The sequence below is a fragment of the Canis aureus genome, chromosome 1 (genome assembly GCF_053574225.1).
Source record: "Canis aureus isolate CA01 chromosome 1, VMU_Caureus_v.1.0, whole genome shotgun sequence".
Classification (NCBI taxonomy): Eukaryota; Metazoa; Chordata; class Mammalia; order Carnivora; family Canidae; genus Canis; species Canis aureus.
In genome coordinates this window covers 97,849,434-97,876,806 of record NC_135611.1, presented here as the reverse complement: position 1 = coordinate 97,876,806, position 27,373 = coordinate 97,849,434, and the positions used below count along the sequence as shown (strand labels likewise).

The following is a 27,373-nucleotide window of genomic DNA, read 5'->3' as shown; positions in this document are numbered from 1 at the left end:
GCACCGGGAGGGACAACGGGCCAATCCAGTCTGAAATCTGAAATGATCTTGGGAAGCACACTCTGTGCTCAGCATCGATCCAGACGGTCGACAAGAGGAGAGGGCTTGGGCTATGATCCCTGCCGGGGAGGACCCCCACTCCTCATGACCTTGGATGAGAAATCCAGCAGCTGCAGTGGCAAGGGCCCGGGCTCTGCAGGTGCACCTGCCTGCTCCACGGCTGCAGCTCGACAGTGGGGAGAAGGTGAACGTCATGAGAGAATTACAGGGTCTGAGCCACTGTCCCACCTCTCTCTGCCCTTCCCCCTGACGTATTGCTGTGAAATGTTCCCAGTAAGCAGAGGAGCCAAAAGAACTCTGCGGTGATGACAGATATGGGCAGCGCCTCTGATCACTCTGCTGCAGCCACCTGCCGCCCCAGCCCCCATCCCACAGCTCCACTGCTGCCGTCACAAGCTCTAGCTCCACGCTGGCCGGTGGTGGCTGATGGGATGAGGGTGTCCCTCCGTGCGGGGCCCCCAACACCTCCTGCCCCCCGCCATTTGGGGGACACTACCCAGGAAGCCACCCCACCCCACAAACTTACCTGTGTGCACATCAGCTGCCGAGAATCTATTTGCTTAATATCTTGGAAATCAATTTCTCATTTCTACGGGTATTAAGTATGTATTATTGAACTGAGCAAGATGGATGCGATTACATCACAGTGACGATTTCTGAGATAAATACCCACCATTTGCTTCAACGTGGATGGAACTGGAGGGTATTACGCTGAGTGAAATGAGTCAATCAGAGAAGGACAAACATTATATGTTCTCATTAATTTGAGGAATATAGATAATAGTGAAAGGGAATAGAAGGGAAGGGAGAAAAAATGTGTGGGAAATATCAGAAAGGGAGACAGAACATGAAGACTCCTAACTCTGGGAAACGAACTAGGGGTGATGGAAGGGGAGGAGGGCGAGGGGTGGGGGTGAATGGGTGACAGGCACTGAGGGGGGCACTTGATGGGATGAGCACTGGGTGTTATTCTGTATGTTGGCAAATTGAACACCAATAAAAAATAAATTTATTATTAAAAAAAAAAGAGGCTTGTGGGTGTTTAGCAATTGTCCACCTTAATCCAATGTATGCAAGAACAGAAAGGTGTGACACACGACAGAGGAAACGTTTAGAAGAAAGAAAATAGGGAAGTCCAAATAGACCGCAGACTATCATGACGTTTGAAGTTGATGTAAATGGAGAAATAAAGAAATTGGTAAAAATTGAGGCAGGAGAATGTAGGTCAAAAGCAAAACTAAACCAAAACGCAAATGAACCACAAAGTGTGCAAAATACAGAGTAGGACAAAGAAAGTACATGTGCTGGGCAGGGCAGGAGCGAAGGGTTTTGGTGTTGTTGATGCAGGGCCGGGGGTGTCACCACACCAGGAGGCCGGCTGACCTCCCCCCGCGGGGACCCTGGCAGGCAGCAGCAGGAACCCAGAATCACAGCGCCCAGAGGCCTGGTCGGCACCTGCCCCGCAGCTGGGCTCACCAGCGGCAGGAACCCCTGCTTGGGGCCTCCCGGGAGCCCCGCTTGCAACAAGGCTCGAGGACCGCCTTCGGCAAACCCACTGCACACGTCATCTGCTCCCCAAACACAGGGCCAAGCCAGCAAGCGGGGGCCACCTCCAGCGCCTGGCCTCCTTGCTAGCAGTCCCTCATCACTCCCCGGGGAGGTTCTCCAACGGTGTGACTGCTTCTGCTGAGGGACACCGAGTGTGTGCCGAGTGTGAGCTCCTGGAGCAGATTTCCAGGCTTCGGTGAGGGTGATCCTCCCACGAGGACTTTCTCGTCTCATCCGTGAGTTCCTTAACCAGCAGTGACTTACAAAACCAGTTCGCTGCTATCATGGTCATTGCCTGGCACAGCCTGTGTGTGTGTGGGGGGGGGGGGGTGTCCGTAGGCAGCTAACTGGGATGGGCATCTCTGAAGGCCACTGCTGGACAGGAGCATCAGTTCCCTGCCATGAATGATTAAATAGTTCCCGGAGGACATGGTGACCTCATTGCCAAGCCAGCAAGCGGGGGCCACCTCCAGCGCCTGGCCTCCTTGCTAGCAGTCCCTCATCACTCCCCGGGGAGGTTCTCCAACGGTGTGACTGCTTCTGCTGAGGGACACCGAGTGTGTGCCGAGTGTGAGCTCCTGGAGCAGATTTCCAGGCTTCGGTGAGGGTGATCCTCCCACGAGGACTTTCTCGTCTCATCCGTGAGTTCCTTAACCAGCAGTGACTTACAAAACCAGTTCGCTGCTATCATGGTCATTGCCTGGCACAGCCTGTGTGTGTGTGGGGGGGGGGGGTGTCCGTAGGCAGCTAACTGGGATGGGCATCTCTGAAGGCCACTGCTGGACAGGAGCATCAGTTCCCTGCCATGAATGATTAAATAGTTCCCGGAGGACATGGTGACCTCATGTAAAGCTAGGAGACAAGGCTGGTGGCCTCTGCGGTGTCAGGGGAAGCGGACTTGTGCCTTGTCTGAGGCATTTGGGGTCCTCAGTAGAAGCCCCCTTGTGCGCTCCCAGCCTGGATGGGTGATGTGAAGAAACTTGGGGAGCCGTGAGGGCTGAGCGGGCCAGAGGAAGCCACACAGCATCCTGCACTGCTCTCCATCCCGCCCCCGACTCCGAGCCGGCGCACAAGGCAGGCCCCAGGCAGTCACACAGCTCTGTGTGGGCGTCCCCAGTGCCTCCCCACCACCTGTGGGGGAAGAACCCAGGCTGCTTCCCCAGCCCATGGGGACGGCCCCCTGGGGACAGCCACATTCCCCGAGCCTGAGAGCCCACAAGCAGACAGGCTGCAGAAGCAAGTGAGCTCGTCGGCTGAGTCTGAGGAAGGAAGGGCCCAGTGTGCCCAGTGTGATCACAGGGGATGGAGGGCCTTGAAAGGAGAGGAAGGAGGACCAGGAAGGCAGCCTGAGAAAGGCCTGGCCTGATGACCCCAGACTCGGAAGATGGAAGGAGGGGCCACCAGCCAAGGAGTGCAGGCAGACTCCAGGAGCTTGGTCCAGTGGGACCCATGTCAGACTTTGCATCTACACTTATCTGTGTGGTTCGAAGCCACCAGGTCTAGGGTCACCTGTTCCAGCAGCTTTAGGAAACCAATACAATGGCTTACAGGGTCTCCCCCTCTGCCCTCGGCTCCTTTCCCCCCCATTCAGCCAGTCTCAGCATGCTCTGCACAGACTGACTGTCTCATTCTTCCCAGCAGGACACACTAGTTCCTACCTCAGGACCCTTGCACTGGCTGCTCCATTTGCTTGCCCCACTTGGCCACTGCCCGACCTCCCAGCTGAGCAGCTGCCCCCACAGGCAATCTCCTCCTCCTTGCCAACCTAGCGCTTCCATTCTGACCCACAGTGATTTGGACCAAAGGCCCCCAACACACTCACCCTGATGTCACATGACATGTGGGCACACAGCCTTAGATGTCCTCACCCTGTACCTCACTTCTACTTCCACCTTATTCCCACGGTCACTGCTTTTTATCCTCTGCACTATTTTCCTTTCTGTGTCCTCTGAGGATTTGGCCGCAATCCGCAGGCTCCCCGAACCCAACCTTGGTCAAGACAGATCCTCTGCTCATTGTAATTCGTGGGGTGTCTGGGCCCGCTTCATGTCGGGCAGAGAATGGGATGCCCAGGGGGCGCCTCCTGGAGACCTCACTGGCTAGGGGCAGCAATGGGGCTGCTCCACCCAGCGTGTTGGTGTAGAAACACATGGGTCTTACTTCCCGCAGACAGTCCTGTTCTAACAGCCGTATTTGAAGATAATGCCCCCAAATCCACTTTAAAAAAAAAAAAAAAAAAAAGAATGCTTTGAAGTCACCTAGTTTGCCACACACACATGTGGCTGGGGAAGCAGCGGGTCTTCCCTCACCCGTGGGTCCAGCCTGGGTTGGGGGGTGTCCAGCTCCCCTTGCAAACAAGCAGGGGAGCTCCCCCCTGAACCTCAAACACACACCCTCCAAAGCATCCGACCGCAAGGTCTTCCCTCAAAGGCAGAATCAACCTAAGGAAAAAATAAGATGAAATCCAGGGTAAGAATCTAAGACTTTAGTCGTAGTGGCAGGTGTTTCACGAACTCACGTTTGGTCATAAATGTCAGTGGACTTTCAGGGCTCTCATGCATCAGGAGAGATGAACCAGAGCTCCAGCAGCGTCTCCAGCCTCCCCTGGGGACGGCTGTGGGCCAAGAAGCAGCCTGTCTGGACTCGGGACTCGTGGGGAACGGTCTCTAGTGGGCTGAGCGTAATGGGGTGAGCGTCGTGGAACCTGCATGCAGTGTCCACTCAGGCTGGACACACTGGCTGGGCAGCCTCGGGCCTGCTGGCTGCACGCCTCTTGAACATACACCAATTCTGCACCCTGACTCAGGACGCGGTTTCTTCTGCTTGAGCCCGTCAGACGGGCCGCCCATGAGAGCACACGCTACCCTGAGGCGTCGGCCCCAGCAGCTCCCGCTCCCTGCACTGGCTGTCCTTGGGCGGGGGTCCCCTCGGAGGCCTCCTGACATGCCAGCCCTCCCCGGCTCACGTTTCTGGACCTCTGCTCCTGCTCACCGAGCTCGGACCTGTACCACGTCCTGAGCCAGAGCTGAGTGGCTTCTTCAGGAAGCTTTCTCAGGGCTCAGGAGCCCGCCCTGACCGACGTCCCCCACCGTCTGGCTCCCGCACAGGGATTCGGGAGAGAGACTCTGAGCCTCCTCAGCAAGGCTGGAGCAGACCGTGTGTGTGGGCCTCAGAGATGCAGAGAGGGAGGGAATTAACTTGGGGAAGGAGAAGCCGACAGCAAGCCCACAGGTGATGTTGAACACCACGTTTTTGTGCGACTAACCCCATGCCATGCATGGTGAATGCCCTGGCTTTGAGGGCATCCTTGACAAGTGCCCTGAATGGGAACTGTGCCGGAGGAGCTTCCTCCTGGCTGCTCATTTCTGTCGATTGCATTGTCCTCATCCATCCCCCACCCCCCATGAGCCTGGAAACATTAAAAAGCAACTGTCCTCACTATAGCAGAAGGCGGGCTTGGGCCGGCTTTGCTGTGATTCTGCACTCTGATGAGGCCCTGTGCGTAGCCGCCCTCCATGATCCTCCTTCCTGCTTTGAGAGGCATGGCCAGAAAAGCCAACCATTTTCAAATCATCATTAGGAAGAGGGGACTTCCCCAGACTACCAACCCAGGGGCTTACCCACTTCCCTCCTGCCAGCCGGCCTCAGATGTTCCTGCAGAGTCTGCAGGCCACCACATAGGGCTGGTAAGGACCCCGAGGCCAGGGTGTCAGGAGGCTGCCTGGCCCGGACCCCCACCCGCACAGCTCATCTCAGCTGACCACATCCTTCCTGGGCCCAGGCCACCCCGGGAGCCTGTGCTGTTGGGCTCCGGCAGCCTGGGAGGGCAGTCTCCAGCCCTTTGCCTCAAGGAGGGGTGCTGATAGGGCCGGGAGACCCCTGCACCTTCCTGGGAGCCCCCCAGGGTCCCGTCAGCAGCACCCTCACAGCCACATACCCACCTGTCACTTTCACTCGACCTTAGAATGTTCTTGCTCATAACCCTCGGAGTCAGTTTTTACCCTAATTAGGGCAGCTGAGCCTTGGAACGTCACATTCCAGCCAAAGACCAGGATGATGGCTGGGCCCAGGAGCAAGTGGGGATGCTGGTGTGGGCAGCTTCCGTAGCGTTCCTCCCTCCCAGCAGGAAGGAAGTGAGGCGTTCGGGGGCAGGCCTGGTGGGTTGGTGGCTGCGACGTGGGAGCATGTACACAGCCCTTTTGGTTTCTTCTGTTTCCTAATTGGGAGAACAAAGCAGTGAGTGATGACAAAGCTCTGGGCATCCTTATACAGAGGCAAGTTGTCTCTGAGCAAAGCTGAACAGAGGCCCAGGGGCCCCTCACAGCCACACAGTGGACATGACGAGAACCAGTCAGCAAGAACTCTGGAAGTGTCCCCAGCTGCTTGTGGCTGGGAGGTGGAGTCGGGGCTGGGTGGAGCAGCTCAGGGCTTTGCCCAGGACTGCATGGGCAGTTGGCAGAGAGGGAGGGAGTTTTAGAGAGCTCAAGTGAAGGATGGGGACCCAATAGTGGGAATGGACTGCTCCCTTCCCGGGGACAGGCCAGGACATGCAGGAGATGGACCCAGCAACCCTGGGGGACATCCTGACCCAGCACTGGCGGGAGCCAATGGGATAAGCAGAAGAGGAAGCAGAGCCCTCTGAGCAGAGCCCTCTGAGCATAAGGAGGTGGAGCATAGGGAGCATAGGGAGGTGGAGCCCTGGGGGTAGGAAGGCTCCAGATCCAAAGGGTGTCAGGGACTAGGGCCGGGCAGGGACCATGTTAGGCAGCTATACCCAGAGATGAGGATGCAGGCTCAGGTGAGCCAGAGATGCAGGTGGGGCAGCTCCTGGGCACACAGCCACCTGGTCAGCTGCTTCTGCTACCTGCCTGTGGCTGGGCGGGTCCCCCAGGTACTGCTGGTGCCCGGGAGTGCTGGGGGGCCCAGCCACTCGGGACCCCTCCCCTCCATGTGTGCCCAACAGCCTGCCTGTCTGTTAAAGAGCAGATCCCTAAAGGCTCCACATCTGTGTTTCTGTGGACCAGAAGGGTGCTCACTTCGGCAGCACATATACTAAAATTGGAACGATACAGAGAAGATTAGCATGGCCCCTGCACAAGGATGACACGCAAATCTGTGGACCAGAAGGGAAAGCCAGCCTCTTTGACATACCCAGTGATTCTGAAATGCAGGTTCTGGCAGCACCTGGCAACCAGCCCAGAACAGCCCCCGCTCCAGACCTCTGCCTTCCTTCACCTTCGAGGCAGAGCACCTCCCTCCCAAAGAGCAGAACAGCATGGCCAATTCGTGTGCTCACAGGCCCACTGGGTCAGGACACGCTTCTGCTTCGAAGCCTGCAAAGGCCCCGACGCCCTTGCCAGGACAGCTGCAAAGCCTTAGCCTGACCACTGAGAGGTGTGACCCTTCTCGCCACTTTGCCCTCATGCCCTCCGGGCATTTCTAATTGTGCATAATGCCCAGAGGGCACACATTCTCTGGGCTTGGAGCCCACCACCCAGCCCTCCTCAGCTGCAGCCTGTGTGTTGTATCTGTTCTGTAGAACAGTCCAGTGTCTTGGTGTTTTATGGATCCTGCCATGCTGTCATGTATAGGAACTCTTCACCAGGTCCCAGGCCCAGAGATGCTCTCCTATATTATCTTATAAATGTTCAGGCACATTTTTTGCTTATGGATAATCAATCACTTTAACATCACTTGTTGAAAAGATAATCATTCCTTCATTGACTTGCTTTTGCAAATATCTGTCAAATATCAATTGACCATACCTATGTGGGGTTATTTCTGGGTTCTCTGTTCTGTTCTATTGATTTTAATGTCTCTCCTACCAACACCACAGTCTTGATTAATGTGATTATATAATAAGTCTTGAAATCTGGTAAAGTGACTGTCCTGTTTTATTGTTTTCAGAATTGTTTTAGTAATCCTAGGTCCTTTGCTTTTCCATATAAATAGAATCATTTAGAATATTTTGAATAACTTAGAACAATTTTGGTTATTTCTCCAAAAAAAATTACTGGGATTTTTGTTAGAAATTGTGTTAAACATGTTTATTACTTTTGGAGAATTGAGTCTTTTATTATGTTGGGTCTTCTAATCCATGAACATGGTATGTCTTTCCATTCATTGAGATCTTTGATTTCTCTCTTCAGCACTTTGTAGTCTTCAGCATGCAAGTTCTGTGCATGTTTTGTTAGATTTGCATCTAAGAATTCCACTTTTTAAGTGACTGTAAGTTGTACTGTATTTTTCATTTCAGTTTCTGTATGTTCATTACTAGTATATAAAAAAACCAATCAATTTTTATAAGTTAATCTTGAATCCTGCAGCCTTGTTTATTAGCTCTAGGAATTTTTTATTTGTGAATTTTCATAGCTTCCTTAGGATTTTTAAAAAGATTTAAAAAAATTTATTCATGAGAGACACACAGAGAAAGAGGCAGAGACACAGCCAGGGGGAGAAGCAGATCAGAGCCTGATGTGGGACTCAATCCCAGGACCCCAGGATCTCACACCCTGAGCCAAAGACAGATGCTCAACCACTGAGCCCGCCAGGTGCCCTGATTTCCTTAGGATTTTTTAGAAAGACCATTATGTCATCTGCAAATAGGGACACTTTTATTTTTTCCTTTCTGATCTATATGCCTTTTATTTCCTTTCTTTTCCTTATTGTGCTAGCTAGATTTCTAGGACCCTATTGATTAAGAATGGTGAAGGTGGGCACTTGGTCTTGTTCCTGATCTTAGAGGAAAGCTTTCAATCGTCCATCAGGTGCGATGTCAGCCATAGGTTTTCTATAGATGCTCTTTATCAAATTGAGGAGGATTGACTCTACTAGTTTTTTGAGAATTTTATTACAAGTGGATGCTAATTTAGGTTTTCTCCATCTTATAATGTTCTTATAAATTAGATACAATCTAATTTGATACAATCAATATGTATGTATGTCAATAATACAATTGATACAATCATATGTTTTTTCTTCTTTATTTATATCATGGATTGTATTGCTTGATTTTTAAATCTTAGACCTGCATCCCATTCCTGTAATGAATTCAGCTTGGTCTCAGTAATCTTTACTTCCATATATTGCTGAATTCTACTTGCTAGAATTAGGAATGTATTACATTCCTACATACATTAAGAATGTATGTCTCTGTATTCATGAGGAATATTGGCCTGCGGTCCTTTTTTTGTACGATCTTTGCCTGTTTTTAGCATAGGATAATTCTTGCTTTATAAAATGATTTGGAAAGTGCTTTTGTTTTCTGAAAGAGATTGTTAGTGACAGTGTTAATCCTTTTTTATATGGTGTAGTAGAATTTTTCAGTGAAACCATCTGAGTTGGAAGATTTCTTTTTTGGGGAACTCAGAAATCATGAATTCCACTTCTCAAATTATTAATGTCATATTTGAAGAATTGTAGAAATGTGTACTTTTCAAGGAATTGGCCTTTTATATCTTAGTTGTCAAATGTACATGTGTAGAGTTGTGCATACCTTTTCCTTATTATCCTTGTGATGCTCTCAGGATGGGTAGTGACAGTCTCAGCTTCATCCCCAATATGCACTTCTGTTTAATCCCTTCTTTTCTTGGTCTTGCAAAAGTTTGTCAATTTACTGATCTTTCAAGGAATCACCTTTTGTTTCATTGATTTGTTTTCTCTGTTTTAATTTAATTAATTTCTACTCTTATCTTTCTTTTATCCTTTTTATTGTTGTTTTGGGTTTATTTTGCTCCTCTATCTTGTTTCATGATTTGAGAGTTTAGACTATTGATTTGAGACTTTTTCTCTTTCCTAAACTCAGCTTTTTAAGACTTTTTTTAGGGGTGCCTGGGTGGCTCAGCGGTGGAGCATCTGCCTTCGGCTCAGGTCGTGATCCCAGAGTCCTGGGATTAAGTCCCTCATGGGGTTCCTTGTGTGGAGCCTGCTTCTTCCTCTGCCTGTGTCTCTGCCTCTCTCTGTGTCTCTCATGCATAAATAAATAAAATCTTAAAAAAAAACTCAGGGTCATGAATTCAAGCCCCATGTTGGATTTGATGCTGGACAGGGAGCCTACTAAAAATAAATAAGTAAGTAAAACATTTTTTAATCAAGGAGAAAGGTTACTGCATGGTTTCAATTAAATTAATATGGAAGGAAAGCTTTTCACACACGTGCATCTTATAGAAAGTTATAGAACTTCTATGATCCATTTAAATACCCAGATAGTTAACATTTCACCCATTGAAGATGGCACAGTGTACCGTTTTCCAAATGGAGATTCTGACTCTCAGAAACTCAAGTTTCTTGATTAAGAAATAAGAATGGGGCAGCCCGGGTGGCTCAGCGGTTTAGTGCCGCCTTCAGCCCCGGGGTATAATCCTGGAGACCCGGGATGGAGTCCCATGTCGGGCTCCCTGTTTGGAGCCTGCTTCTCCCTCTGCCTGAGTCTCTGCCTCTCTCTCTCCGTGTGTGTCTCTCATGAATGAATAAATAAAATCTTAAAAAAAAATAAGAATGATGGTAGAAGCAAGATTCCTCATTCTTCCGCCCACCACAGTGCTCCAGCCTGCACAAGCTGTCTTCACGGGCTGGAACAGGCGCTGTCGGTAAGGGTAGGTTACCATATTGGCTCCCCGACCCAGCTGCTCATAGTCCCAAACTGAGAGAGCAGTTGTGGGAGCTGGCCAGATGAGGGTCTGTGGATAGTGTCCATCCTCCTGCCCTTCTTGCCTTCCAGCTCCACCTGAGTGGTGGAGGGAGCCGTCCCTGGGCCACTCCACAGGTTGGTTGCTTGTGCACAAAATTCAGGCTAATGCTTTTCAGGAGGGGGGGCAATCTCCAAAAAGCCAACTTAGATTAAGGAACTCCAAATGGATGGGACATTCCAACTCTGCCACTTACCAGCTGTGTGACTTGGGGTGAATGTAGGATCATCTCTGTGCCTTGGTTTGTTCATCTGAAAAATGGGATGATCAACAGTGTTGATGTCACAGCATCGTTAAGGAGTGGGCCTGTGTGAAGCTCTCAGACAGTGCGGGCAGCAGTGAGCCCCAGGTCAGTGAGCGCTGGTCTCAGCTCTAGTGATCCCCTCCAAGCTCCTCCTGTCCCTCCTGCTCAAAACCCACAGGCCTTTGATGTTGGAGTGAGGAAATTCCTGTTGCTTTCCATGGTCACCCTGTCTCCCCACCCCCACCCCCAAGCAAAGCTTCGCTCAGCCAAGAAAAAGCAAAGTTGTTCAGCGATGTTGCAGACACTTGTTCAAAAAGCCAGGAGCACGGGTGGAATATACAGAACCGGTCCAAGCGGAGGGCAGACAGGTTTCCGCACAACCGCCGCATCCCCTGCAAGCTCTGTGAGCGCCTGGATAAACACCACCAGGCGTTTCTGTCGAATTACACTGCAGACGGTATGTATAAACAGTCTTCCTAAGCCCAGGGCACTGCTCCGGCAAGCCAGCCCCACCACACTTTCCCAGGTGGGGAAAGGCCCCTGTGAAGGCCCTTGTTTTGGACAGAGAGCACCGAGTCCTGTTAGCACCAGGGCTGCTGAAGACAGAGCTCCCGGGCTGTGGGGTTCGGATGCCCGCCTCACTGCCAGCCGTCAGACAGCTCTCAGGACGAGGGACCGAATCAAAGGTGCCCCCATCCCCCAGCCGGTCTTTTCCTCTCTGGCTCTCAGACTATGGAAAACACAGACACACCAGCCCCTCCCCATCTCCCCAGGCCAAGCTCAGATTTCCCCATCCGCTCCCGCTGCCCAGCCGACCACAAATTCGGAGGTTCCCACACCCACTTCAGGTTTGGTTGCTTGCTCCAACAACTTCCAGAATTCAGGATCACACTTTACTTATGTCTCTGGTTTATTATAAGGGCCACAATTCAGGAACAGCTACATGGAAGAGATGCACGGGCAGGGTGAGGGGAAGTGGCCCAGAGCCCTGTGCCCTCTCTAGGTGCGTCTCCCTCCCAGCTCGTAGACGTGTCCACCCACCCGGGATCTCTCCAAACCTCCCCGGAGATTTGGGAACAGGCTGGAAGTGCCAAACCTGCGATCACACTGTCGGTGCCTCTGTCAACTGGCCCCCATCCTGGAGCTGTCTGGGCCCCAAGCCACCAGCCAACCCGTTAACGTTCAAAAATAAACAAATTCAAGGATTTTAGGAGCTCTGGGCCAAAAAAGAAACAAAGACCAAATATTTATTTTATATTTTATTGGAGGGTCCATGTGTTCATGTTCCGTGGAGAGCGGGACCCATTACCTCCTTCATGGTTCAGACCCTCTGCAGCACACACACACATATGTGCACACATATACCCCCACACACATGCACACACATGTCACACACTTACAGAAACACGTACACACTGGCTAGGTGCCCTTACAAAATAAGAAATGTGAACAGAACAATTCCTGGCATCTCTGTTGTCTCCTGGTTGATAGCGCCGTGCAGACGGCTGCAGGAGGCAGGAGGCAGGGGGCACAGACACACAAGGGGTACTTGGAAGTCACGGTTAAAGCTGTGCGGCTTACCCTTGCAGGTGTCTGTCAGCGAGTGAATATGTATTGTGCAGCAGTACAGCCAGTCAGAGGCTTCACTTGGGTCCACTCGGGATTATTGTCCAAAAGGCCAACTTCGGTCCTGCAGATCCGTCCCCGCCTTGATGCGTGACCGCCATTTCTCCTGGTGCTGTGTGAACGACTTCCATGCGGGCAATCTGTGGGACAGAGGCCCCTTTCCTCCTACGGGGCACCCTTTCTTGTGGCTCGCTCAGCTGCCCCCTGGCCTCCCCAGGGCTCCATCCCGAGCAGGCCTGAGCAGTGGCCTCCAGCAACCGAGAAAGGTGGTGTGCAACCTTTCCTCAAGATAAGAGCCAAAGCAGAGCTAAGAGTGGGTATAGTGCCCACTTATTCTGATCCTGGGGACTGGGAAAAGCATCCAGGATAGGGAGGCAGAGGCCAGGAGGGGAGGCAGCAAGGGGGTGCATCTCTGGGCCCAGGTGTCCGACTTGGCGGCGGCTCAGCTGCTGCAAATCCACTCCTGGGGCATCTTGGCTCTGTGGGGGACGGTATCCCGGAGGGTCAGAGACCTCCAACCTCCCCGCACCTGCTGGCGGGGCTGTAGGCGCCACAGTGCTCAGACAGCAAATGTCTGTACAAATCTTTTTGTAAAGTTATAAACAATCATGTATTACTTATGTGTCATAATATGTAACTCATTTGTTCAAATGATAGTCAAGTTTGGGACCAGATGGTTTTTCAGAAGCGTTCACATTAAATCATGCTATTTTTTCATTTTATTCCTATAGGCCTCGACTTGATTTGACAGCCTGAGAACAGAAGTGGATACATTTTTAAAGTATTCGGTATCTGACATTTTGTTTTTCTCCAACCTCGTATTATGGAAAACTTTCAAACATCCAGAGAAGGGGAGCACATGCACAACTCCTCACCTTGTCCCCACCTGCCTCCAACCACTGGTTTTGTCCCACCAACTTCGTGTGCTGTATTGTTTTGCTGAGTCATCTAAAAACAAATTTTAGACATCGAGATATTTTACCCTCAATAGTTCTCCCAGAAATAAGGCCGTTCTTCCAGACGAGCATCGTGCTATTGTCATGCCCAATTCACACTTCCAATGAGCCCATGACATCATTGAACACTCCCTCCATTCTGAGATGTCCTCCTAGTTTGTCAGGTCCATGCTGGTCGTCAGAAACGCTGCTTCTTTTTGGCTGTTTTTGTACTAGAACCAATCCCACCCTTTTCAGGACGTTGATCTGTTGGAGGGATGTCAACCACCTGGCTCTCTGCACCCGTCTGGTCCTCTCTCCCAGTGTGGTGGACCAGCAGCTCTATCCCTTCTGCTTCCCGGAAACTGGAAGTGAGAGCTACAGGCTTGGCCTTTGGTTCAAGTGAAGTGTTTTTAGTAGGAACACAGCCTGGGTGATTTCGTGGGCTGGATTTTGCATCCCCGGAGGTGGGGCCGGTTCAGCCCAGTGATGCTGAGTTTGAGTCCCCGTGAAGGTGCTGACAGATGTCTCCGGTGGAAGTGGAGAATGTTTTTTCCTTCTCAGGTAGCACTGTGTGATCGACACACTTTCACGCTGCCCCGTCCCACACAGTTATTTCATTGCGGGACGAAGAATTCGGAGCTCCTAGTTCCTCCATTCCTTCTACATTTAAGAGCTGGCATCTACAAAGAGCTTTCCTTGGTTAATCAATCAGGGAGGCAGAGGGGGAGACTTTTATCCAACAGACTCGTCAGGAGAGAGGTCTGGTTTCCTAGAGAGAAGTAGGGAGAGAATATGGTCTTTAGGGGCTCAGAGCCCAGCATCTGAGCCTGAAAGCCCAGGGAGAGAGGAGAAGGAGGGGTGGGACCCTGCTTCATTGAGAGGGCTGTTGTGGGGAGAGCACTCATGAGGAGAATCTTTGGGGGAAAGAAGTGTTTTTGTAAAAGGATTTTCAAGAATGCCTCTATGTCCGACCCTCGATCCTCATGTCTCCCTTGGGGCACCTGCATAAAAAGCCCTAGTGTGTTTTAGGGTTCCCAGAGTCCTGTTCTGAGGCTGGTTTTGGAGGCATCCCCAGACCTCAGGTCGCCCTGTTCAGTCTGGATTTCAGAACCCCTCCAGTGAATGAAGACAGGGCGCCAATCACAGTGAACTTCAGGCAGTCACCAGTAGTTAATTTTACATTGCACAAAGCAACTAGTTGAAAGAATTATGGATGACCCGACTGACCAGTCAGGTGTAGACATGGAGGCCAGGACGCTGTACTGTCCCCTGGCTCTGGTGGGTGGCCAAAGCAGCAGCTATCTATTTTCCTTCGCTTGGCTTGAAGCTGAAGGGGGCAAGCACCCTCCCACTTGCAATTTGGGATGAAGCGGTTTCCCAGGGCTTGCACAAGACACGCTGAGTCAGTTTGGAAGGCCTCCCTGCAGACGGGGCTCCCAGCAGGTCAGGCTGACTGGATTAAGTGGCAGCAAGGACAGGGCAGGGTCAGCGGTCCTCTGAGCCCCAAGGGGAGGCCAGAACACTGCAAGCGTTCCAGCTCACATAGTCCAGGGCTCATGTTTCTCAGTGGGGAAAACACACAAAAGCCAGCAAAGTGCAAAACATGCCAGGCGCCCATTAGGGCTCAAACCTGCCCCAAATAAGCATTTGCTCCCAGTTGTGGAGGAAGGTGGGACAGGACTCCTTCTCTGGGAGCAGGGAGCCCCCAGATCTGCGGCAGGAACCTGAGGGAGACCCTTCCCCACATCCTCCTCTCTCCCTCCTGGGACCCCTGGCCTGGATCCTGTCTACCCAGGGAGGTACACCCTTGGTGTAGGTAACAAGCCTCAGCTTCCCTCTTCCCCCCACCCCCGTCCTAGGAGTTTCTAGGGTTGGTTGCTGTTTGTTCACCTGGCCTTCACTTTCCTTCTCCAACAGAAAATTCTGTAGTTTAGTTGTTTCCTCGGGTATTCCGTGGAAGCACTTGGTCTGGACTACTTCATTCATCCAGGCAGGAGGGTGCAATGTCTTTGTGGACAGCAGCCCCTGAGAGCTGGGTGACTGTGTGTGCAGGGGGCCTGGGGTCCACAGCCAGGGCAGGACGGAGGAGGGTGCCACATGCTAGCCCGGGAGCCAGGAGTCCGCTCGCCAGCCAGTAGCCACTAGCCCAGGGGCCAAGGGTCAGCAACTTCAATGGAAATGATCCAGATCACTGCCATGGTAACGATGATGATGGTGATCATCCTCACCCACGGAAACCCCTCCTGTGAGCACTGCAGGTGCCTGGCCCCAATCTAGCCTCAGGCCAGTTGGAACCTACATCCCACCCACCGCCCCTGACAGGCCAGGTCCTGAGACCCCCAGGGTCTGCTGCCAAGAATTCACCCACCCCAGGGCCAGAGGCCTGCCTGGGGCAGGGGCTTGGACGAGCTGCACCCTGAGGGCACTGAGGAGGGCACGGGAGGGCACGGGGCGCAGAGTGGGAATGGTGAGTGGGGGGCGGGAGGAGGGCGCGGGGGAGGCGCGAGGGGCGAAGGGAGGTGGGCTGCAGAGATGGGGACGGAGAGATGAGGACGAGCTGGGGAGGCGGGGGCTGGGGGAGGGGCGCCGGGGCGGGCGGGGCGGGAGCGGGGAGGGCGGGCGCTGCGCGCGGCGGGAGGAGCGCGGGCCCCGCCCCCAGCGCCGCTGGAAAAGTTTGGGCCCGGGCGGGTGCGCAGAGGCTGAGCCCGCGGGTCCCGGCAGAGCCCGGCGCCACCCGCCACCCGCCCCCGCCGGCCGCCCGCGAGCGGAGGAAGGGCCTCGAGGATGCGCGCGGCGCGAGGACGCCTCCCAGGCGGCGGTGAGCCTGCGGGCCGGGCCGGGGGCCGGGCGGGGGGCCGGGCGGGGGCCGGGCGGGGGGCACCTCTCCCTCCGTCCAGCCCGCCCGGGGGACAGCGCCCTGCCCTGCCACCGCCTGCCCCTGCCCGGGCCACCCACTCCTGCGGCAGCCGCGGCCGGGGCGGACGGAGGGCTCCCCTGTGCACGCGGGCGCGTGTCACAGCCAGGGGCGCGGGGATGGTTCCTTTTTAACCACCTCCGGGAGTCCAGACTGAGCGTCATCTTCCCATTCTCAGGACCTGGAGGAAAGAGAAGTGGCTCTTTCCAGAGAAGTCCCCTGGGCCCTATCCCTAGAGCGATTGAAAAGTTACGTGTCCTCCGGGGAAGAGGACCTGGGGGCTCCGGGACCGGGTGGCCGTCGTCGTTCTCCTGGGAAAACCATTTTTTTTTTCTTTTTTCTTTGAAAACCATTCTTTTAAACGATATTCTCCACATCGTCCCATTCTTTCCCATCTGTTTCTGGAAGTAGGCAATGAGGGCTGTCAGGATCGGGGCTGGAGGGTGACATCGCCACTTTGCAGTTGTGAGGTTCCCGAGGAAGTCAGTGCGCTGTCCTCCCAGCGAGACAAAGCCTGGAGAACGGCCGGGACTTGTCCTTCTTTGGCCTGATGCAGGAGACGGACGCTGGCTTTGCCACTTCCAGCCTCCCCGGCTCCAAATGCTCTCTCTCTCTCTCTCTCTCTCTTTCCCTCTCTTCTGGGGCTGGCCACTCCCGGTGACATGTTTCATTGTGGGTTTTTATATTTAGATGTAAGAGAGGGCCTTCTTGTTGGGGGTTTAAAGGGAACACGTTTTGTTAGGAAGATTAAGAAAAGGGAGTGGCATGAACACGGGGTCTCCTGGAAGATTATTTTCAAAAGCGGAAGGTCCACCCTGCACATGGTACCCACCCCCAGCTGGAGCCCTGAGCACTTCCAGAACTTCTTGCTCACGTCTGGATGTCAGAGGTTGCAGAGCCCGCTCTGTATACCCACATCTTCATCATTCGTGTTTGCAACATTCTTTTCTTTTTTAGTGGCAATCCTGCGGGCGTGGTTAAGACCAGTGATTCCTAGAAGTCCCAAGGCAGGATTAGGTCCTGTGGGGTGTGACGGACAAGGGTGGCCATGCCCCTGGCTGGCGGTGGCAGTGGTGATGATGGTGGTGGTGGTGTGTGTGTTGTCCTCGAGGAGTTGGTGGAAGTGTCTGGACCTGTAGGAGTTTTCTCGGAACTGATGCAGAGCTCTGTTCAGGTTGAATAATTCTGTGGCCCTAGAAGGACCACACACTGGGCTTCCTCAGTCAACAGAGCTTCACATCCGGCCTGCCTGTCTGGTTGCTCTGTCACCTGACACCAGAGACTACAGGTCAGCCTTTAGGAGCAATTCCCCACCACCCGCCCCACCCCATAAAGATACAGCTGGGATGGCTTCTCAACAAGTTTCATCTTTGAAAATGCTGCTTTTGTCTTTGTTTCTGAATTTCATAAAATGCATGGCTGTCCTAATTTTCTACCACGGGTGCATGGTAGAAACTTGCATTTCCTGAAGAAGGAGCCTCCCGTGTTGGCCTCATAATATTCTCAAAATGTGGGGACTGATTTTCCGTTCTCTGGAAATTGTGACACTGATTTGACTCTGTGGTGTCTTTTTTTTTTTTTCCCCATCCTTCTGAAGACACTTTGATAGCTACAGTGGATGTGTGGTTTTTTTTACAGTAGAAAAAGGAGACTCTGAGCATGCCAACATCTGAATATTTGTGAGTGTCCCTGCAGTGAAGCCCCCTTTTCTTCTGCAGGACTTTGTTCTGGGAGCCGGTGCTGACACAGCGGGCAGGGCCTTGGGGCACCCTCAGGCCTTCCGTGGTGGGAGCCGGAGCCGTGGGCCGTGCTTTCTGGGACCTTTCTTTTCCCTCTCACATGGCTTCCTCATTCCTGTCTTATCAGTTTGGAGCCACTTCTTATGATTCCTTTGCACCCATTTTCTGCTGAATTCATTAATTGCCTTATGAGATGTATCATGAGCTCTCGGAGGTAATAGGGTGTGCTTGGTGGACTCCATCCAGGTGCGAGAGTCCTGTGCTTCAGTTACGGTTATGACAGCGCTGGGCACGGTCTGTTCTGTGTTCTTTCCTCCTATTTTGGAGGAGCTGCAGCTGCGGGTCTGTAGGAGGCTCGGCGGCAGGCCAGCTAGGTGAGCCAGCGACGAGACTGCCCAGTGGAGAATGTGGCCCCGCCGGGGGTGGCTCCGGCTTGCCCGTGGCTCCGTGAGCTGGGGCAAGTCCGAGTGGCTCTTTGGCCCTGCAGACACCACTCCATCTCCCTGGTGTCGGTTTTCCATGTAGGTCGGCATTCCAGCATTTGGCTAGCCTGCTGGTGACACTCTTGTCACCTTCAAGTGAAGAACACCAAGAGGGGTGGACGCTCCAGAAGAGCTGACCCCTAACATGGTGCACGGGAATCAGATGACCCACATCTCCAGCCCAGCACCGCCTCCTCCAAGCTGTGTCACCAAGGACAGTGACCCCCACACCCCAGCCTCGGCTTCCCTCTATGTACACTCAAAAGGCAGATGCTGCCATGGGGACCAGACATGGTACCCTGCAAGGTGCAATGTGTGCTGCGTGTGCTGTGTCGCTGTGGCACAGGGAAAGGGTAGGAGAGACCCCACCATTAGGACTTCTTGGCCAGGTGTCTCCTGTTTGCATAAGCCCTTCCCTGCCCGGAGGAGCTCATCCCCGCACACCTTCATTCATCCCATGGCAGTCTGGGCAGGAGTCCAGCCTGTGCTCTTACTTAGGACAAGCGGAGGAGGGAGAGTCTGAAAAATCCGCTTGAAGAGCAGAGTTTAAGGCCTCTTGTATCCAAACCGGTTGCCTTGTGATGGTGGACAAGCCCAGGCACCCGGGAGAGCGGGCGCGGAGGCAGAGCCTGGGGCCTGTGCGGGGGTCCTGCAGCCCACCCCGGGTACGGAGCTCCGGAGGAGTGTGTGAACACCCACCTACCTGCCGAGAGAGTCACTTGTAGGAAAGCCACCGGGTGAGTTGGTAGTGGGAGGCCTGCTCCTCACAGTGGTCTCGCCAGGGCCCCAGGACTGGGCTCCCAGCAGAGGGCAGGCCTGCGGGGCTGTGCATGCAAGGCCTCTTGCCCCGAGCTACCTCTGACTGCCCAGCGAGGTCACCTCCAAAATCTGGGGGCAAGAGGAAGTACTCATTAGCGAAGGAATTTCCTGGGGCATCGAAATGACCAGCCCGTTATTTCTTTCCTAAATTCTTGTAAACAACAACAACAAAATACTGCTTTCCAAGAAATCCGCTGGTTGGCAAATGCTTGGTGTTTTACTTCCGTCTGGAGGATAGTTGATTTCCCTGGGAAAACGTGCCTTTGACCAGCAGCACCCTGCGTCTGACCGGAGAAATCTCATTGTCTTCTCTTGTCTTTCTTGTTCACCATGATGGGGAGAGAGAGAAAGAGAGAGAGAGAGGGAGAGACCCCAGGCTTTTCAGAAATATTTCCCTTTACTTTTTTCGTTTCCTTCTTTTTATAGTTTATTTTTAAAATTGACATGTGTCATGTGTAGAGAAAGTGAATCGCTAGTGCAGAGCGCACATCTGGAACCCATGGGGGGCCCAGGCTGCCCCTCCCTGCAGATGCACCCCCTTGGAACAGAGGGACAGAAATCCCGCTGGCGTGACACACAGTGAAGCTACCTTCTAGGTGCCTCTCCCGAGCCCGCACACCACCACCTTCCTCAGCATCAGCCTTTATTTCTCAGTTGTTGGGGGGAAATTACGCAGGATTGGAGTCTTAACAATGAAACGTCAGATGGTGGTCACTGCCAGCCGCAGATGCTTAACTTTTAAAATAAAGCAAAACGTGAGCACTCACGCTGTGTAAAACTTGCCCTCGTGGGGACTTGTCCAGGTAGCCCAGTGGCCAGTCTCTGCAGGGACCAGCTATGTCAGAGCCCATTCCCGACACCACCACGACGCTCGGAAAGCCAAACGACCCCATGGGAGCACAGGTACAAGCTCACAAGGATGTCTCCACCCACGCCCGGCAGTGCTTCCTAGGAAAATGACGTGCAGAAACCACCCTATATCCATAGGCAAGAGTGGCCGGGGCATCCGTCCCTTGACGGGAGCAGGAAGTGCCAGCATCCAAATGCACCTCCCTGTAGGACTCAAGGGAGCATCGTGCCATTGGCAGAAAGATGCCAGGCACAGTCGGATGCTGTGGGACCCCATCTATGGGAAGGTCGGAAACAGCTACGTACGGCCCTCGAGAGGGTGAGAAGCCCAGCCCGTGACCCCTCTGGGGGTCGGTGGTGACTGCACGGGGTGGGACAGGCTGGCTCCCCAGGACTTGATGGCCCAGTGCCCTGCACTCCGCAGAACAGATGTGCCTGGAGGGCTGGTGCCCCACCTGGTCTTGCGCTCCGAGGTGGAGGGCGAGAGGGCGGAGTGTTCTTCCCGCAAATCCAGGTCCTGCCTCACCCCCTGAAAGGTGGGGCCCGAACTCTGTGATGCTTTTGACCACAAATAACAGCACTCAGATGCATCCAAAATCAATCTGGCCTTTAGCCCAGCACGTAACTCTCAGGATGGAGTCCGCGTTCTAATGTTGATAATCCAAAGAAAATAAGCTTTTAGATTCCAAAGGGAGCCAGATGTCTTCCAGTTATGAAAATGCAGCGAATAGCATTTAGCAAGAGATGCTCTGAAAAAAACAGGCTCTTCGAGTGATGAATATTTAATCAAGGAAAATGATAAATTAAGCATTAGTGGGAAAAAACATTCACCCTCAAAATGCATGTTTTTGGTGGCTCTCTGGCACATCTTACACCATTCTCATTGTGGCTCTTGTATTGCTGGGTCTTGGCTTCACTTTTGGCTTGTTTTTCTGCTCTGCTCTGTTTTTTGTTTTGTTTTTTCAAAACCTGGCACGTGGGGAGGAAAAGAAACGGATGGGAGTCTGTGCAGCCCTTCACTTGCGTGTCCTCGCTCTTTACGTCCAAGAGGTTCCAGATGCAGTGGGTTTATGGGGACACACGTCCCTTTGGTCGGTGCTCATGGCACAAGCACGGGAGTAGAGTGTGTGCCACGGGGGGAGCATCCACGACGTGGAGTCACCATGGGGGAAGCAGGCCCAGAAGACGAGGTTCACTTGTACTGTGGTTTCAAAGCCTTTCAGATGTGGCTGCTTGGAGCCCTTTCTCACCGTCCTGGGTGTGAATTCACCAACAATTCACTTTCCTCACCCTTTCGGGTCACACTCGTGTGTCTGCAGTTCAGACTGTGCGGGTGCTAACTCACTCAGGATTATACCCCGTGTTAACCACACGCCCGCCGTCCTTCCTGAGATGGAAGCCCCTGGCAGGGGAGCAGGTGTTGTGGACACAATGGCCCGTGGATGTAGGGCATATGGAGGCCTCGGGGCAGCCACGTCGACCCTCCACCGGCTAGGACACAGCCGTTCTCGGGGCACTGCTCCCTTCTGACTGTCGGTGGGGTGGCCGTGTGCTTCTCGCCCCTGCCTCTGTACTGCGCCTCTTCCATGGACAAGGACGCTCGTAGGGCAGGGTCGGTCAGCCCCGTCTGTGTGGGGCTGGCTGTGCTCTGGGCTGTGCTGTGCCCAGGGCCCCGCGAGCAGAGGGAGGTCGTGCCAGCTCCATTCACAGCTCGCGGATAAGGAACCAGCAGACAAGCAGAGCATGTGTTGGGCTCCCATGAGCAGACAGGCGCCGTGAGAGGCGTGGGGCACTCTGCCCCTGTGTGACCCTGAAGCAAGCCGCTCCAGGCGCTGGGCTCCGGGATGGTCAGCAGCGTCATTATTCCCGCTCTTTATTTTTTTTTTAAAGATTTCATTTATTCATGAGAGACACAGAGAGAGAGAGAGAGAGGCAGAGACACAGGCAGAGGGAGAAGCAGGCTCCACGCAGGGAATCCGATGTGGGACTCGATCCCGGGTCTCCAGGATCACGCCCTGGGCTGAAGGCAGCGCTAAACCGCTGAGCCACTGGGCTGCCCTGTTCCCGCTCTTTAAAGGACAGCCTGCGATCTGCCGTAAGAAGTGGCGAGTAGAGAAGTCTCGAGGGGCTGGGCTGACCCCAGGGCAGAGGGAGCCTGACTCGGGGCAAGAAGGCTTGGCCAGGGTTAGAGGAAGGTGCGTGGGGCTGGGGCGCTGGCGGGCCAGCTGCCCACCGAGCTGACCGTGCGCCTCCAGGGCACCTACCGGCACACACCTCGCAGGCATCCTGCACAGGCCACAGCCCACGGGCTTTCCGGAGGAGGCAGGGCCTGGGTGCCACAGCACCTGGGGAGAAGTCCCTGCAAAGAAGGAGCAGAGCCGTCTTTCCTGATCTCAGAGAACCTGAGCCCCGGTGGAGGGGAGGGTGTCACAGCACCCTTGGCCCTGAGCAGTGCCTGTGGGGCAGCGACCTGAAGGGTGCCTGGAGCCAGGGCCCCGCGGACTCTCCTCTCCTCCTCATCCAACAGCAGCCACACACACTGCGCCCCGGGATCCTTCCAGGACCGAGCACCTCCCGGGCTGTACCCGAATCTGGCAGCGAGCTCAGATCCCAACACACCCCAAGTGTGGAGCCCGTGTGTCTCCAAACCCAACGTAGGGCTATGACTTAAACGTCATGAAAGAAAAAAAAGTCACCACTGGATACTCTGCAGGCTGTTCTAAGCCGAGCTCATGTGCTCATTAGTAGATGTTTAAACATAGGTTTGTAATTTAAAATCAGTGCATCCACTGGTAGCCCCGTCCAGCTGGGACGGTGATGTCCCCACAGGTGATGGGTGTGGCCTCAGGTGAGGGTGGGAAGTATCAGAGGGGAGGGGGGCTTAAACCCGGGGCCACCGAGGGCTGGCACCTGGCTTCGGGCCTTCTCCGTCTGCCTATACCCCCAGCGGGGTCCTTTCTCTCTGCTCACGAACAACGGCTTCAGTTCCGGGGGCGCAGACGGTCTGACCTGAGCTCTGGGTTTTCAGCCAAGTCCAGAGGCCAAGTGCTTGTCCCTACCTCTCCTTCTATCACCCTTGGTAGAAGTATGGGCTCATGGCCCATCTGCCCCTTCCCACACTGCTGCCATCAGGGAGCTGTGGGCCGTCGTGCCTCCCACTGCCCTGCCCTTGGTGGCCGCATGGCCCTGTCTCCGGCCTCCCCTGTAGGCCGTTGGGACCCCACTCTGTGTCTGGCCCTGGTCCCAGGGACGCCATCGGGGTGGTGTTGCTCCCACAGTGTTGCTCCAGGCTCACCAGGGGTGGCTTCCCGGGGGCGGCATTCTGGTTCCCTTCTATTTTGCTGTCCCAAGATGATCCCATTTGTCTTGGGGTAACGGGAATCATGGTTTGGCCGCTCCTGTGCTGTGGCGGAGGATGCACGGTCAGCGCCCCCAAGTGCCTTGGGATTCCCTGACAGACTGACGTGTATGTGGGTCTGTTGTGTCATTGTTGTACGAGTGAATGACCGCGGGGCTCACACACCGACCTCCCTCCCAGCAGCTGCAGACACCAAGTGGCTTCCTGCGGCCACCTCAGCCCCTGAGGAGCCGTGGGCCCCCACATAAGCTGCCTTCCCCCAGCTGTGCTGCGGCTGCCCCCTGGGTGGTCTTGAGCCCCCGTAATCTCTGGGCACCCCACTTTTATCTTCGCAGCCCCCTGCTCTGCACGCCCCGGCTGGGGTCCCGCCACCGCCCGGGCCACCCCGGAAGCCTGAGCCCGCGCCTGTTCTCTGGTATGGATGTGCCCAGGGCGCCCTCTGCTGGGATCCGGAGCTGAGCCTCTGCGCGCCCGAGCGATGGCCACAGTCGTCCCGCCGCGCGCCAGGCCCTCTCCCGGGAACGGGAACGAGACCGAGACCCTGCACGAGCACTACAACTACGTGGGCAAGCTGGAGGGCCGGCTGAGGGAGGCCCCCGAGGGCAGCATGCCTACCACCGTGCTGTTCCTGATCATCTGCAGCTTCATCGTGCTGGAGAACCTCATGGTTCTCATCGCCATCTGGAAAAACAATAAGTTCCACAACCGCATGTACTTCTTCATCGGCAACTTGGCCCTCTGTGACCTGCTGGCCGGCATCGCCTACAAGGTCAACATTCTGATGTCGGGCAAGAGGACGCTGAGCCTGTCTCCCACGCTCTGGTTCCTAAGGGAGGGCAGCATGTTCGTGGCCCTCGGGGCGTCCACCTGTAGCTTGCTGGCCATTGCGATCGAGCGGCACTTGACTATGATCAAAATGAGGCCGTACGATGCCAACAAGAAGCACCGCGTCTTCCTTCTGATTGGCATGTGCTGGCTCATCGCCTTCTCGCTGGGCGCCCTCCCCATCCTGGGCTGGAATTGCCTGCACAACCTCCCCGACTGCTCCACCATCCTGCCCCTCTACTCCAAGAGGTACATCGCCTTCTGCATCAGCATCTTCACAGCCATCCTGGTCACCATCGTGATCCTGTACGCGCGCATCTACTTCCTGGTGAAGTCCAGCAGCCGCCGGGTGGCCAGCCCCCACAACTCGGAGCGGTCCATGGCCCTGCTGCGGACCGTGGTGATCGTGGTCAGTGTGTTCATCGCCTGCTGGTCCCCACTCTTCATTCTCTTCCTCGTCGACGTGGCCTGCAGGGTGAAGCAGTGTGCCATCCTGTTCAAGGCCCAGTGGTTCATTGTGCTGGCGGTGATGAACTCGGCCATGAACCCCGTCATCTACACGCTGGCCAGCAAGGAGATGCGGCGGGCCTTCTTCCGGCTGGTGTGCACCTGCCTGGTCCGGCGCTGGGGCGCCCGCTCCTCACCCACCCAGCCCGCTCTCGACCCCAGCAGAAGCAAGTCCAGTGGCAGCAACAACAGCAGCCCCTCACCGAAGAGCAAGGAGGACCCTCCCCAGATAGCTGCCTCGCCGTGCATCATGGATGGGAACAAAACCCTGCAGAACGGGATCCTCTGCAAGTGAGCATGGCCACCTCCAGGAATGGCCATCCCCACATGTCTATGAGACAAGAGGTGCTCAGCTCCCAGCCACGTTCTTATTTATTGCATGCGTCACCCCCGGGGGTTCTGGAGCTGGCACTCGGGAAATCTGTTTGCCCATGTGTGGCCCATGTGGTGTGGACGTCCCAGGAAGAAGGGGACCCGAGGACTCGCTGGCCTGTTTCACAGTAGACAGCCTGCCTGCCTTGTCCATGTTGGCGTGAGTCTTCCAAACGTCCAATCTGCCACCTTCCCCTGAATCCCACGGGAGGGAAGGTCGTGGGCCCACAATGCGCAATGTGCTTCCCTGAATGTCATGGCAATGTCTGGTAACTTCACACTACGTGGACCGCGCATGCTGTGGATGCTGGCGTGTTCGTCTTTTCTGTGTCACGCAGCGCTCAGGTTTCTGATGTCCACCATCAGGACACAGCACCTGTTTCTGCTGTAGGCAGCAGGACGTGGCACGGTGTCCTGACCGGACTGCCAGGAGCGAGGCTGAGGCTGGCAATTAGCCGGACATGCCCATCCCTGTCTCCTCACACTGACACGGAGTCTTGTGTTCAGCGGGCTTTGAAAAAGGCTGCTCCCAGGTGGGTCTCAGGTGCGTGGATCTGACCCTGACAGTGTCCAAAGGACCCTGGGAGAGTGAGAGTGCGCTGAGAGCTGCACCCCTGCCTCTCCCCAGGGCTGTGTCCCTGCAGAGACTTGAACACATCCCCCAGCCCCATTACCCACATTATGTGACTGGTGACCCTCCAGATCTCAGAAAAGCCCACCAGGGGCTTCCCAGAGGCCATCCCTGGGCCAAGCAGAAGAGCCCAGAAGGCAGAAGCGGAGGACAGACACCCTGGCCAGAGGAAGCTGTGGTATGTTTGATGTGAGGAAAAATTTGTACGGAGTTAGGAGAGGCTGACAGGCTGCACTTGGATCCTATTTGGAGCCTGGTCCCCTGTAGCCAGAGAAGCACCAGGTCAGTAGGACCGAGTTGTGTGCTCTTCCGGGAAATGTAGTGATGCTGTAGGTAACAATATGGGGTCAGCCGACCCTGCATCCCCATCCCCGCATGTAGGGGGTTCCTCAGGAGGTATTTGTGCATGAGGAGCTTCCCTCAGGGATCCCACCTGCAGGACACACCAATGAGGACGTGCACACGTGTGTGGAGATCTCACACCCACAGAGTTCACGTGTCAGGCTCTTGGCCAAACACAAAACAGGCAGCCTTCAAAAGGACTCTCACATCAGAGCCCCTGAGGCTTTCTGGTTCGCCGGGCATTTCGGCTGAGTCAAGACTCCAGAGACACCTTGACACGTTAACCGTCTGGAGGAGACACTGCTGGCTCCTGCGTGTTATCAGATGCCCATGCTCCCAACCGAGGCACATTCCTGTGGGTCCTGGGGGGTCTCCGTGTCCTGACCAAAGACTTCCCTCATTTCTGTGACTGATGAGAGAAGGGGATGCTCATTGGTGGCACTTTTGTTGGCTTCTTTACGTCGCTGGAGAGGAGTGTATTCTCGGGTCAGACAGCATGTCTAGAAAAGTCAGGCATCAAGAAGACACAGCAGGGAGCACCACGTGTTCACCTAGGGAGTGAAGTGACCACAGAGCTCAGGGTCCCTGGGGGTTCCTGGGTCTCCGGTGCTCTTATTGATGACACTTGCTCCTTGATCCCGACTTCCCATTGTGAGAACACAAAACTTGCAAACAGTCTGAGTGGAAAAACCCAAAGGAGTAATCGTGTGCATTCAATACATGCAGAAAATGATAGACTTTAATAGCAGCATGTACAGCCTGTGCCAACAGCTGCGGGTCATCGAGGGGTTGAGTTTCAAAGCCACCTAGAACATATGCATTAGATCTCTTTACTGTGTCCCGTGTGTGTTTGTTAAAAAAAAAAAAATAATAAAACCAAAAGCCTGCTTGTAAACCTGTCACTGGAGGTTAGCATGGGGGGTTCATCTGCACCAGGGGTGCAGGGTGGCGGCCTGGCCTCCCCCATGGTGCCAGCGTTCCCCCAGGACTGAAGCCACCCTGGGAACCTGGGGACTGTGCCTCCTGCACTTCCCTCTGACCCTGGCATAGCTGGTGCCGAGGGAAGGGGAAGCCTCGGGGTGTCAGGTTCTGTAGGCCCCAGTGTTTCCAGGAGGATGAGCTCTTGGATGGGGGGATTACGAGTCCTGGCCGAAAGCGACGGGATGGTTGGTTCTGCTCCATTTGCAGCAGGAGGGAGTCGGTCAGAAGCAGCCCATTGCCCAGCGCCCTAGGTGACAGAGGGAGACTTCTAGCCTGTGAGTGCATGTGTCTGTGTGCATGTCCATGTGCATGTGCGTGTGCATGCATGTCCATCCCAGAGTGAGGCCTGCATTCACCCTAGCTGGTCTGGTCTGATGTTCATGGAGAAATCTCACAGCCCTGGCGAGGTCCACAGCCCGCCGCGCCCTGGACTGTGCCCCAGGCCACCAGG

General features: G+C 54.6%; 1 protein-coding gene and 1 pseudogene across 1 annotated transcript; both read left to right on the top strand.

Annotated features, from left to right (window-relative positions):
• The first annotated feature begins 6,636 nt into the window (after positions 1 to 6,636).
• LOC144289068 (U6 spliceosomal RNA) lies at positions 6,637 to 6,751 on the top strand (annotated as a pseudogene).
• Positions 6,752 to 15,839: 9,088 nt separating this feature from the next.
• On the top strand, positions 15,840 to 26,836 carry S1PR3 (sphingosine-1-phosphate receptor 3). Its single transcript, XM_077910450.1, has 2 exons — positions 15,840 to 15,921; positions 23,600 to 26,836. The coding sequence occupies exon 2, from the start codon at positions 23,686 to 23,688 to the stop codon at positions 24,889 to 24,891; it is 1,206 nt and encodes a 401-aa protein (XP_077766576.1). The 5' UTR covers positions 15,840 to 15,921; positions 23,600 to 23,685; the 3' UTR covers positions 24,892 to 26,836.
• Positions 26,837 to 27,373: the final 537 nt, after the last annotated feature.